General features: G+C 46.4%; 1 protein-coding gene across 2 annotated transcripts in view; it reads left to right on the top strand.

Annotated features, from left to right (window-relative positions):
- Positions 1-14250, top strand: part of MYO5B (myosin VB) — a 374307-nt gene that overhangs the window by 264784 nt on the left and 95273 nt on the right. For both annotated transcript variants that reach the window (XM_054986803.1, XM_054986802.1), the window contains exons 18-19: positions 8689-8803; positions 10010-10221. In XM_054986803.1, the coding sequence (XP_054842778.1) occupies positions 8689-8803; positions 10010-10221 (327 nt within the window). The remainder of the gene's footprint in view (positions 1-8688; positions 8804-10009; positions 10222-14250) is intronic.

The following is a 14250-nucleotide window of genomic DNA, read 5'->3' as shown; positions in this document are numbered from 1 at the left end:
AATGAATACAAGTTTACAAAGACATAGTATTAGCAAGGATCCAAGATGGGGTTGGAGAACTGCTGAAACTGAACATAATCAATTCTAGGACTGACATTAAACAACCTGAAGCACAGGTAGTATATAGGAGTACATATTTAAAGCAATAAATAATATGTAAGGCAACATAATGATGAAGTCTATGGTCCCTAACTCATTAGCGAAACATCTGAGACCCCCTTCCTACAATACCACCCTCCTATCAAAGAAAACAGCCTTTTTGAATAATTCGGTTTTGCATTGTTTGCAGAAAGCCAGGAGGGTGGGGGGCTCTCCTGAGCTCCTCAGGCAGGCCGTTCCATAGGGTAGGGGCCACCACAGAGAAAGCCTGTGTATGGGCTGCTGTTGATTTTGCCCATGTGCAGCCTGGCACCTGCAGGAGACCTTGTTCGGATGACCCAAGCTGCCGTGGAGGGACATAGGGAGGGAGGCAGTCCCATAGGTATGTCGGGCCAAGGCTGTGATTAGCTTTGTATGTAATAGATAATGAAGCGTCTTTTGAGCAAAACCCCAGTATCATACAGGGAACTATGATAAGCAACAGCGACCTATTTAGTGTTTTGCTGGAAAACAAGGGTATGCAAGCAGTTCGGCATTAATAATAACTACGACAACAATAACATTTGATTTATATATCACCCTTTAGTACAACTTAATGCCCACTCAGAGTGGTTTACAAAGTATGTCATTATTATCCCCACAACAATAATCACACTGAGGGATGGGTGGGGCTGAGAGAGCTCTGAGAAGCTGTGACTGACCCAAGGTCACCCAGCTGGCTTCAAGCGGAGGAGTGGGGAATCAAACCTGGTTCTTCAGATTAGAGTCCTGCCGCTCTTAACCACCACAACAAACTGGCTCTCTTGGGTGAAATCGGAAGACAGCGAGGCCTTCCAGTGGGGAATGTTGCACATTTTGGCTAGAATGAGTTCTAAGCAGTCAGGAAACCCAACCCTTGTCAAACTTGCCCATCCGCTTCCAGAGACGGGCTTTCCCAACAGGCAGTGCCATTTTTTTCCCGTGAGACGGAAATAAAAGGGGAAGGCGTTGCTTGTGACTACATAAAAATGCAGCCTTCTGCATAGGAAAAAGAAGCCACAGCAAAACCCTCAAATATTTTCATGGAATATTCTGCTGCTGATGGTTTTTCTCATAACAGTCTTCCAGCATGTCTATTTGACATGAATATGGCAAAGGTTGGAGGGTTTTTTTTGGATAGGGTGGCCTTTCAGAGTCTACTGTGAAGTCACTTGTTTGTTTTTCCAGTGGCACTCATACACACACACACACACACAGAGAGAGAGAGAGAGAGAGAGAGAGAACCCTCAAATTCTGCAAGAAATAAATAGCTTGGCCCAAGTCTCCACCTCTGGGGCACAGGGATATGTTTGGCCATGGATTTATTGTCTCACGGAATAGTGGGATGCATTTTAATGTAAGCTGAAAATTCATCATTCAATTTGATTCACTGCACGGGAGCAGAGGAGTAAATACATTATTAGAATGCACCATGATGAATGCGCGTGGTCCCCGAGAAGTAACCACTGTATCAATCACAGCCACCCAGTTTTAAGCATGGAGCCTTCGTTCTTCCTTCCTGAAACCATTTTTTGAATCAATTTGTTTTCTTTCTAGAAGCCCCAGCGACACTGGAAACTAATCTATAGCAAGCATGAAACGGAATAGTTTGTGCTCCTGACCCAGTCGCTCATAACCTTTCCCTTCTGTGCGAACACATCGGCTTTCGTAAGAGGGGGCAGATGTCTTGACTGTAGATACCCAGAAGGTGCAAAATAGCCAGTTGTACAAACTGCTTTGCCAGATCAGACCAACATCCATCTACTCAGCACTCTGAATTAAAGTGTGGCTAGTCAGGTGCTTTGTTAGGAAACTTGGAAATAAATTACAGTAGTGTTAACTTTCCCTGTTACTTGCATGACTGTAGCAAAGATGGGGCCAAGTGGTTGTACCACCTCTCCTGAAACACTGACTTTCTTATCTCACTGTAAATGCTAATTTCTGCTCTAATCAAGCTGCATTGTACCTTTACATCCTGACCACATTAGGAAGGAATTCCTGACAGAGCAGTCCCTCAGTGGAACAGGCTTCCTCGGGAGGTGGTGGGCTCTCCTTCTTTGGAGATTTTAAAGCAGAGGCTAGATGGCCATCTGACAGCAATGCTTAGTCTGTGAATCTAAGCAGATCGTGAGAGGGAGGGCAGGAAGGGTTAGTTTTTGTGGCCCATTCTTACATGCCCAGGGTAAAGCCAATCGCCTCCTTGGGGTCATGTAGCCATTTTCCCAGGCCAGTTTGGCTAGGAATGCTGACAGTGTTTTGCCATCTTCTGGGTACGGAACGGGGGTCACTGGGTGTGTGTGTGGGGGGGTGGATTAGTGAATTTCCTGCACGGTGCAGGGGATTGGACTAGATGACCCTAGAGGTCCCTTCCAACCCTATGATTCTATGATTCTCCTTTGCTATACCCCTCCCATATAATCAAGCTGCATTGTACATCCCACCCACTTTTTGTCTAGGATGTAAAGGCTCAGGGACCTCCAGTCCTACTCATGTCTGAAGAAGGGAGCTCTGACTCTCAAAAGCTTACACCCTGAAAATCTTGTTGGCCTGTAATCAAATCTTGCTGCCCTACTGCAGATCATCACAGCTACCCTCCTAAAACAATCTTTCTAAACCTAAGACTTTTTAAAAAATCTGTTCTGTTTATTTTATTGGTTGCCCATTACCTATTGTATTTTCCTCAGGGACAATATAGAGCTGATTCAGATTGGGACCAGGGCATACAAGTAGAAGAGGCTTAGACCTTCTCCCCCCTGCTCTTTTCCTGACCTGAAACAGCCCCATGCGGATGGGAAAATGGCATGGGAAGAAGGCCTAAGCCCCTACTATGTCGGAGTGTCATGATCTTGAATTGGGTCTGCACACATCTGGATATCATGGAACTTTAGAACATGCCTCTCCATCCATGTATAGAGTCTCTCTACACGAGACGCTTTGGTGCGTGTTGGTCAAGTGTAGGGAGACACAATCTTAGCTGGGAAGCATAGTTTAAAAAGACAGAGCCGGCGAAGATTGCTCATCAGAGGGTTTGTTAATTTCATCTTCAACTCCCTGAAGGCTCTGTCAATTTTACCTCTCCAGTCTAAAATTGTGTGGAATCACAACAAGAGGGCAGCGAGTAATGGAAATGGGCTGGAGCTGCCTGCCAGAGCCAGGCTCAGACCAGGAGAGGTTATCATGGGCTGAAGTTTCCCTCCTGGCCCTTCACAGCCCCTTCACACAGCTCCAGTATAAAGCAAAGCCTTGCCCTGTCCTCGGCTCTCTCTTTTTAAACTACCCTTCCTGGCTACCATCGCATCTCCCAACATGAGTTCTCCACGTGTCAGATGTCTTGTGTAGAGAGACTTGTAGTTAGGCCACTATGTAAGGAACAGGAACTGTTTTTTAGATGAGGGGGTTTCCTGCTTAAAGTGTAGGTTTTGATGACAAACGGTTTAACAGGATGAATGCTTCTCTGTTTGAAGGGGAGTGGGGAATTGCACCATAGAGTCTCAAAAAGACATAAGAAACGGGTGAAATGGATTTATCTGGGACAGCTGAAAAGTCAGAATTAATAGTGTGTACGTGAGCTTAGCTTGAATCCCACCCCTAAAAAAATTATAGAAAACCACATGTTTTTATTTTGCTGGGCACTGATGCAATTCTATAGGAGTCCCCTGAGAGATGAGTTGTTGCAGTTCATAAAATCCCTCCAGTTCATGCAGCATCTTTGTCCACTCATGCAGCTAGCGGTGGCTCTCCTTGCCAAAATGTTCAAATATGCTGGGAAACATCCGTGTGAAATAGGAAGTGTATCCTTGTAGCTGGTAAAAAATCTTTCAGCAAAATTAGCCAGGGTTATGTAAATAAAGAGCAACAACCAAGGCAACAAGGTACAGTTATAATTTGATGTCATTATAACCACATCCCTGGGCACTCTGGCCCCAGGGGAGAAGTGGTAAATAGGGCTGTGTGCTTCGGTATTCGCTTCGGGTAAAAATACCCGAAGCGGAGCCGATCCAGAAAGATTCTGGGTATCCGAATCGAGGCCAGCATGCCCAAATCAACCCCCTCCTGCACACCCCTAGTGGTAAAATAGAGGCACTGCCCAAACCGTATGAGAAGCACAGGAGGTGTCCTGTGGGGGTCTATAAGGACATGAGGGGACCAGTGCTAGTTCCTGATGAAATATATCCCTACTACCTTGGCTCTCCTGGCCAAGCAGCAGCACCCATCTTAAGACTTCCAGAATGCATTGGGAATTTACAGAGCTATCATTTCACTTTAGTGGCCTTGCTTCCTGACATTTTCTAGGACGGAGGGCATGGAGTAATGTCATAGGATTACAGTAACAGTTTAGGACTTATTAATGGGCAAAGAACTCCACTTCCTTTTTTAGAAGAAGCCAGTTTCTAGTCCTTATGGCATTTGCTTTACAGCTTGTGGCTGACATCTGTTGAAATCTCAGAAGCCACCAAGGTGAATTAGATATCGAGTGGCTGGGGGCAGGGCTTTTTATGGCCTGTGAAAGTGATCTACGATTGGATCCAGAGAGGTGCAAGCCAAGTTCTGCGCATGTAGCAAGGCTCTATCTCCTTCCTCCCATTGTACCCTTTTGTACATGTGCGCATACACACACATACACATGAACTGGAATGGAATGAGATGTGAGGGATTTGCAACTGGAAGAAGGATCCATCAAAAACTGGGGTGTCTGCAGATGTGAGCAGAAGTCTTTCTGCAAGAAGACTTCTTTGACCTTAGCCATAATAGCGGCTTCTTGTATTCTCCTCAAAGCCAGATCACAGCTTCCTGAGGTTTCTAGCGTGTCCTTACCAGTTCCAAGTTCACCTCGGCTCACACACGTATAACCTCATCTAGCCAGGAGTAGTTTGGGTTGTCGCTCGAGTGTTCCCGACTTCCCACTCCTGCCTCTTTCGTTCATCCGAGCTGTCTGTTGAATGCTGTAGCCTCATACCAGTTTGGCGTAAAAATCACAGCTGCTAAACTTCACAGACATTGCACATACATAATTGAAATGTTTTCCACCCGCTCCCTTCTCTGCAGAATGATTTTTCATAATGTGCCTTCGGCTGCCTTGTGGTCTCTTCTAGGTAAGCAGGATCCATAAATTAATGTAGCTATCAATTAACTTTGTTTGTTTGTTTGTTTGTTTAAAAGAAGAAAATGTCTTTAGTTAAGAGTTCGAGGGGTTGCAAACACTGTGCTCCACAGCTTTCTGGGCCAACTTGATAAACTATCTTCCGACTATAGACAGATTCTTGGGCGTTGCACCTTCTGGTAGTTGTAACGAACATTTCCCAGCATTATCAGAAGAAACAAAATCCAGACTGGGGTATTCCAGGGATAGGCAAGTCCTGGCACACATGCCGAGCAGCAGCATGCCAGCCCATTTTGCTTGGCATGCTGGGTTAAATTCGCTCTCTAAGCAATTGAGGTCAGCCCATGAAACACTGGGTGGAAACACACGAGACGAATTTCACGTGAAGAGCACTTGATTGGTCCCGCAAGTGTCCCTGGGCATGGTAGTCTAATCCTGCCCCTCTCCAAGCAACCGGAGGAAAACCAAGCAAAGTGGATTTTCTTGCAACTCGGTCCACTCTGATCGTGGTAGCCAGTCTTCATAGCCTGTGTCTTTCCCTTCCTTGTAACATCTTATAGAAAGAAGTTAAAACTATGTGAAAAACTGAGGCTAAACTAATTTTTAAAAGTTACAATTACACTACTGCTGCTTTTTGGATCTTTTACATAGTTTTTTTTAATTGTAAGCTGGTTTTTAATGCTGTCATGATACTTTAATTGTACGTTTTTGTTGTAAGCCACCCTGAGCCCACTTGAAGAAAGGTTGGGATATAAGCTGAATTGAAGGGATGGATGGATGGATGGATGGATGGGGATGAATGAATGAATGAATGAATGAATGAATGAATGAATGAATGAATGAATGAATGAATGAATGAATGAATGAATGAATGAATGAATGTTGGTGCATGAAAAAAATTATGAACAGGAGAGCTAGCACTTCTTGTGAGCAGCTGGCCATGGAATCTACCCTGTACAGGTTGGAATCTAATCTGCCCATGGGCTTGGAAAAGTTTAGGCATTGTTCAGTGAGAATACACCTGGATGAAATTCTGCAGGGTGAGAAGGCAGTCACTGCAACAGGAATTGGTTGCCGGATGCATGAGTTCCTTTTACAAGGAAGGAGCTCCGTTGGCATTTAACGGAAGGATTAAAAGTCTAGGTAGAATAAGCAGGAAAGAAGGTGGAATATGATTAATTCTTTAGTTTTTGTTGGACTGCGTGTTCTAGTTCTGGTGAATGGCTATAGGCAGGAGTACTGTTTCATCTACGTTTCAACAGCCCTTTGGGGTTTGGAGGTTGACTCTCCCTTCTTCTTCTTCTTTTTCTTACATGAGCATGTATTTAATTATTGCCTTCATTGGCAGTCCCTGAAATGTCTAGCAATTCCATTTAAAAGGCTCGTTTTGAGGGGTCTATAACTCAGCAGTTTTAATTTGCAGTGGGCTGAAACTTGGCAGACAGTGAGCCAATTTTGAAATCCACTCTGCGGGCCCTAAATCTAAATACAGTGGCAGGAGATGCCTCTTCTGAGCAGTAAAATACAGTGCTCTGGCTCCTTGAATTAAAGCTTGGCCACAGCCTGCCAGTGCCTCAGCACTGCCCCCAGCTCGTTACCCAGCGATCTGATCAATTTAATTTAAAGATTTGATCAGAAACTGAAAGTTTAACCCAGGCCTAAGGAGCAGCCTGCTTTCCCTTGTTTAGAAGCACCGATTGTTTAAAGGACCATGTCTTCTCAACAGGGGGATGATTAGGAAGGAAGAGCGTCAAGAGTTATGTGCCCATGGGCTTGGAAACGCACAACGGTGGAAGAATTAAGTTTTGGCATTCCACACCATTTGTTTGCGTTTTGTGTTTAATGGCTGAATAAACCGGCAGTCCTTTTCCCCCCGACTCTGCATGCCTCGCTGGAAAGAGTGTCTCAGCTGTATTTGAGCAAGAACAAAATGCCTTAATGTCTCAGACGACAGGCCTGAGGCTCAAGTTGCCAGCGCTTGGTTTCAAAAATACTAAACAGAGAGCCAAGCTACAAGAGACGAATTACAAGAGGAGGAGCAGATGAAGGGGGTTGCAATGTTAGCTGGGAAGCTGAGTTTTAAAAGAGATGGGAAGGCTTTGTCAATTTCCCCTCTCTACAGAGCCAGGGAGATCCCTGCTCAGAGGGTTTGTTAATTTCCTCTTTGCCTCCCAGAGGCTCTGTCAGTTTCACCTCCCCTTCTAAGAGGGGAAGAGGAAATTAACACACCCTCTGAGCAGTGATCTTTGCTGGCTCTGTAGAGAGGGGAAATTGACAGAGCCTTCCCATCGCTTTTGAAACTCAGCTTCCCGGCTAACCTTGCGACTCCCTTCACGTGCACGTCCTTGTGTAATTCGGCTCAGAGAGGTGAAAACCAGGCAAGTGCAGAGTGGCAGAAGCTGGCAAGTTGTGGGCAGAGCCTGGAAGAATGTGCTGAGTCATGGAGGCAGGAGCCACAATGCAGCGAGGCAGGCCATAGGTGGAGTTTTCTTTGTGGGTAAAAGGCTGCGCCCTGTCAGTCTCTCCACCTGGATTGCTTGTGTCTTTCCTTAGATCAAAAATAAACCTTTCGTTATACAGTCTGCCATATATGTCTGTAGTAAGGAGCTATAACTAGTCACAGTTTCCCGTTATTTGCTCGCGCAGCAGTATCCAAATATATGAACCTGCCACTCTGTGTCGATGTATGTGAGATATACAGGCTTTGTTTTAAAGCTCATAGGCAAGTGAAATGGCCCTGCATGTAATGACTTTAGAGATATATTTGCAAGCATATTTTGCCAGTCTTAAGGGATTTGGCGTGCAGTGAGGGCTGCTTTGGCCTCGGCATCTGGCAACCCCAGCTTAGCATCATTGAACTTCAAGCTTGCCTCTCAAAGCTTGGCCTTCTCAGTCAGACCCTGAGCTTCAGGCCACGTGTGCAACCTTTCACAAAGTTGGAAGTTCAATATGAAAGTTGCAGCTACTCATTGCTTTTGCAGCTCAGGTTCAAAGCAGAGACCAAATATAACTCTTTGAAGTGTTCCTGGGAAGGTGTCTTGGGGGGGTCTCTCTTTGCTCCCCAGTATGATTACAAGGTGAGGTATATGTCCTTCCATTTGGTGTGGCCCCATCCACTCTGCTACATCTGTGTACTTAGAAAATGACAGTGTTCTCCTGCCTCATTTGAGTCCAGTGACAACTTAAAGACCAACAATTTTTTAAGAACTTTAGAGAGTCAAACTCCCTTCTTCAGATACATGTTATCTGAAGAAGGGAGCTCTGACTCTCAAAAGCTCATACCCCGACAATCTTGTTGGTCTCTAAGGTGCCACTGGACTCAAATGCTGCTGTTCTACTGCAGGCCAACACAGATACCTACCTGAAACTTCTTACTTCATGCCTAGTTTTTATCAGAGCTCCTCGTCGCACATACTCTGGCATCTTTTGGTTAAATAAGTAATTAACAAACAGCGTGCTTTATCTTTCAGGTGGACCTACCACGACTTCTTCAACAGGTACCGAGTGCTCATGAAGAAAAGGGATCTCTCCAAAAAGGCAGACAAGAAGGCGATTTGTAAAACTGTGCTGGAGAACCTGATTAAGGTACGGTGGAACCAGGGTTGCTTTCCTCCACCTCCACCCCCATTCTTCTGTATGGCCTTGGTGCTGAAAAGCCACCTCCCACCACGAGCTCCTAGCTCTCTTTTTTTTTGGCCAACTGAGGGCTACAGGAATTGCTTGCAGAATCCTTTTGGCACGACAAACTGGTTTGACAGGTTTTGCATCTGACGAAGAGAGCTGTGTTTCTCGAAAGCTTATGCTGCAGTAAAGTTGGTTAGTCTTAAGGGTGCTACTGGACTCTTTTCTGGTTTGGCAGAGATGCCTTCATCCCAAGGAGTTCTGGGAATGGTAGTTCTGTTGAGGGAAGAGGGTGGCAGGCAATGTAGAGATCTCTAACTCAGAGCCAAAGCTACAAGTGACGCCTGACACCGGTTGGACGCTTGTCAGCTTCCCTCAAGTTTTGATGGGAAATGTAGGCATCCTGGTCTTGCAGCTGTAATGGAGAGCCAAGCTGTAAAACCAGGACACCTACATTTCCCATCAAAACTTGAGGGAAGCTGACAAGCGTCCAACCTGTGTCAGGCGTCACTTGTAGCTTGGCTCTCACACAGCTGACCTAACCACAGATTCCAGAATTCTTTGTGGAAGGGCTGTGACAGGTTAGCAGTGCAGATTGGGGTCCATAGTCTAAAGTAACACTCTGCCTATTTATTTGCCTTTCTACCCAATAGTCCCCCAAAGCAGCTTGCATCATTTTCCTCTCCTCCATTTCATCCTCACAACAACTATCCTTTGACGTAGGTTAGGCTGAGAATGTATGACTGGCCCAAGGTCACCCGGCAGGCTTCCATGGCAGAGGGGGGATTTGAACCGGGGTTTCCCAGATCCTATTCAAACATTCCATTCACTACACCACATTTTAACTACTACACTAGCTCACCCCCGTGGTATACTACACTACTTAGAGAAACGGATCTCCCAAACAGGTAAACCACTCTGAGTAGGCATTAAGTTGTCCTGAAGGGCGGTATATAAATCAAATGTTGTTTTTGTTTCTGGATGCACATTGTGCCCCATGCCCTATCCTGGCACAGCATGTGATGTCCCATTTTGGACATCGGTGACCTAGACCGGAGTGAAGTGCATGCTTCGTTTGACCCAGGTGTATCGTGGCATTTCATCCCTTGCGTGCTGATAGAAGTCACGTGCTTCTATCTTAACCCTGTTTCCTTTTGTGCTTTCGAACAGGATCCTGACAAGTTCCAGTTTGGGCGTACCAAGATCTTTTTCCGTGCAGGCCAGGTGGCCTACTTGGAGAAACTGCGGGCAGACAAGTTCCGTGGCGCCACCATCATGATACAGAAAACCGTGCGTGGCTGGTTGCAGAGGCTGAAGTACAAAAGGATGAGAGAGGCAGCCATACAAATCCAGAGGCATACCCGAGGGCACCTGGCCCGCAGGTGAGCTTTACGTAAGGCTTCAGCCATAGAGATGCATTTGTTTCATGGCACTGATGACACTGAAAGCAATACCAAAGTGCAATGCGGGGCCGTAATCCAGAGCATTCGAAAACGTAGCTGCCACTGGTCTGCTAACAACCCATCGTCGTTTACCCTGAGACTTGCAGGGGCTCGACATGATCTCAAGCCAGCCCAGTTATCTGAGGGTCAGAACACACGATACAAACTTCACATGAGGAGCACTTGACTGGTCCCGCCATCTCTGCTGGGAATGATAGCCTAACACCCCCTCCCCGCTCTTTGAGCGAAGTGGATTTTCTTGCAAAGAACAGCCGCTCAACTGGAGAATGGGAGGTACGGATTTCTCTGGGACGGATTTCTCTCTCCCTCGCAAAACATCTTGGCTTTTTTCCTGTCTCTCGTTATGTCGTTCCCCCACCCCACCCCCATCCCAAGTTCTCAGAGGATTTTTGAAAGAGAGTGAGTGAGTGAGTGAGTGAGTGAGTGAGTGAGTGAGTGAGTGAGTGAGTGTGTGTGTGTGTGTGTGTGTGTGTGAGAGAGAGAGAGAGAGAGAGAGAGAGAGAGAGAGACTCCCCTTTCCCTCCCCAGCTGAGAATCACATTGAGCGGATGGGTTTTTAAACTACAGTTCCCAGGGATCATTGCAGGATCCAACGCTTGCCCATGAGTATCGTGTGTTTTGACCCTGAGATCCTTTTAACAGGAAGATTGCGCTTGGCATATGTATGCAGAGCAACCGAGCTATAGATCTCTCACCTAAGGGTGAACATGTGCTGTTATTACCATGCACTTACGCATACTTTCAGTTGGGAGCAATAGCCTTCTAATGCAACGGGGCCAGCCAGTTGATATTTGACTGTTGATTGGATTCCGCATCCTTGCTTCAGTGTCTTTTCAGAACTGGGATAGGTACACACATGGATAACCTGGCACGGGAAGCTGTGTAATGAGTGATTCCCGACTTCCTGCCTCCTGGTCCAATCAGTGTGCTTTGTAATTTGCTTTTAATAATCTGTTCTAAAACTTGATTCCAGTTTGGTGTAGTGGTTAAGAGCAGCAGGACTCTAATCTGGAGAACCGGGTTTGATTCCCCGCTCCTCCACTTGTAGCTAGCTGGGTGACCTTGGGTCAGTCACAGCTTCTTGGAGCTCTCTCAGCCCCACCCACCTCACAGGGTATTTTGTTGTGGGGATAATAATGACATACTTTGTAAACCACTCTGAGTGGGTGTTAAGTCATCTTGAAGGGCGGTATATAAATCGAATGTTGTTGTTGTTGTTGTTGTTGTTATTTTCCTTTGGCAAGTGTTCTTAGGATGGCGCTGTAAGTCTATGTTACCTGCCTCTTAATTTAGTATTGTAGAAGGGTAAGGTTTAGGGCTTGGGAGAGAGGACTGTGTTTATTGCTCCTTTTATTTCTTTTTCTCTATAGCTGTTAGACCATTTTGGGTTTTGTCACTGATGACTGTACAAAATTTTTCTTCTTACTGTGAATTTGGAGTTGTGATGGGGCTTCTGCATCCCCATAAAAAACCTTACTTGGCCCATGAATGCTAAGGTACAAAGAGAAAGGTGCAGGATTTGAATTTCTGCAGGAGGTGAAATTCCCCAGGATCATAGAATCACAGAATCACAGAGTTGGAAGGGGCCATACAGACCTTCTAGTCCAGCCCCCTGCCCAATGCAAGATGAGCCTAAAACATCCCTGACAATATTCATCCAGCCACTTTTTGAAAACTGCCACTGAAAGGGAGCTCACCACCTCCCTAGGCACCTGATTCCATCTTTAAACTACTCTGACTGTGAAAAAGTTTTTCCTAATATCCACCAGTACATTTCTGCATGTAATTTAAGCCCGCTGCTTTGGGTCCTACCCTCTGCTGCCAACTGGAACAGCTCCTTGCCCTCCTCCAAATGACAGCCTTTCAAATATTTAAAGAGAGCAATCATGTCCCCCCTCAATCTCCTCTTCTCCAAACTAAACATTCCCAAGGCCCTCAGCCTTTCCTCATAGGGCTCAGTCTCCAGACCCCTGATCGTCCTCGTCACTCTCTTCTGCACCCTCTTAATTTTCTCCGCATAGGATTCCCCTATGTCCAGGAGAATGTGGAAAAGGAAGCAAGGAAAAGCCTTTTGTTCTTAATTTGAGGAAGAATCTTTAAAATAGCAAGAAATGGGTTATGGGTTAGTATCTGGAGGGCCTGAACTGGCATATTTCTACAGGCCTCTGGTAGTTCCAAAGACATTTCTGATGGGGTGGGGGAGTGGAACATAACTGAAGAAGTATTTACCTCAGAGGTAATCTTGTTGATTGTATCACCTTACACTGTATAATGCACCATGAATCTCAATGAGAAAGGTGGGTTATAAATATAGTAAATAAGTTTAATGCCCGTGTGATTGAGAATATGTTTATAGCCATACTGGCCCACACCAAATCAAAAACAATAATAACTGCACTTATATACTGTTCTTCCAGCTCAGAGCAGTGAACAGTGTTGTTATTATCCCCATAATACAGCTGGGGAGCTGGGGCTGAGAGGAGGGCTTACTGAGCTCACAGCAGTAGTGGGATTTGAACCAGCAGAGTGCTGACTCGTAGAGTTGCCAGTCTCCAGGTGGTGGCTGGAGATCTTCCAGAATGACAACTGATCTTCAGGCAACAAAGATCAGTTCCCCTGGAGAAAATGGCTGCTGTGGAGAGTGGACACTATGACATTACACCCACCGCCGGTGCCAGGGTTTCTGGTGCCCGCGGCCACCCCCTGTGCATGCGCCGGACTGTGTGATGTCACCACATGATGACATCATCATGCAGCAAAGCCGGGCCCATTGGCCGGCAGGTGGCTGGGGCGGCGCGCGGAGGCGCCCCGGCCGCCTGCCGTGCCTGGCCCGCGGCTGCTGCGCCTGGCCAGGGGCATGCGGCAATGGTGGCGTGGGGCTGGCCGGCTGCAGCAGCTGTGGGCCAGCCACGCCAGCTCCGTGGCGCGTGCCTCTGCCCCGGCACTCCCTCCAGCCCGCTGCACCTGCCTCACCGCCTCAATAGTGGAGCCAGCCCTGATTATACCGTTCTGAGGTTCTTCCCTCCCCAAACTTCGCCGTCTCCAGGCTCCACCTCCCAAATCTCCTGGCAACCCTACTGACTTGCAACCCAACCACTTAACCACTGTACTACAGCAGTGAGCTCAAAAGTTTGCCCAGTATTCTGTGTCAATCTGGTCGGTTCTCAAGCTGGCACCTCCCCTCTTCCTTTTTGTGAAAGACTCCTGTTTCCATTGTTACGAGGAAAATGGGGAGCCCTGCAGGATTCGACTTCATAGGAAATTGGATCAGTCACTTCCGCTTTCACAATATTTTTTTACCCCGAATGCCCCAAGCAAAGAACAAATCATAAAATCCGGTGAAGCAAGTGTAACTGTCTTTAAACGCTTGCAGTTTTATAAATATTTCTTGAGAGAGAGTAACGAGATGAGTGTAAATTCCCCGGGTAAAGGCTCTCAATTGAGGAGGAATGTGAGAGTAGCATCTACATCCCAAATTAACTGCTATTTAGGAATTGCTTGGAGTCATGCTTCCAGACGTCGCCAAACCAATGGACGTTGCTTTAAATGTCAAATCAATTTGCCGCTGTTGCGCTAGATATCCTGTAGGCCATAGCCGTACTGTGCAGCACTTGCTTTCGGTGCTGGGGGACTGGAACAGCTAACCTTGATGAGGAGGTCTTCAGAGTTCCAAAATTTAAGAGCAGAACATGGAGAGAAACGGAAAAAAAATCTATGTGCTTATTTGCTTAGAAAAAGGATTAAATGTCGTCCCCCCCCCACCTCCGAGGTGCAGCAGTTGAGTTCTGAAAGTTCCCTGAGAGGTTCAGTGTCTCAGAGCAGAACCACAAGTGACAAAAGGCACAGGTTGGACACTTGTCAGCTTCCCTCAAGTTTTGATGGGAAATGTAGGCAGCTTGGCGGAAAGTTGGACAAGTGACAGTTGAAAAGTCCATTGGACAGCAGTCA

Source organism: Eublepharis macularius, chromosome 8, assembly GCF_028583425.1.
Source record: "Eublepharis macularius isolate TG4126 chromosome 8, MPM_Emac_v1.0, whole genome shotgun sequence".
NCBI lineage: Eukaryota > Metazoa > Chordata > Lepidosauria > Squamata > Eublepharidae > Eublepharis > Eublepharis macularius.
This window is presented reverse-complemented; position numbering and strand designations above follow the sequence as displayed.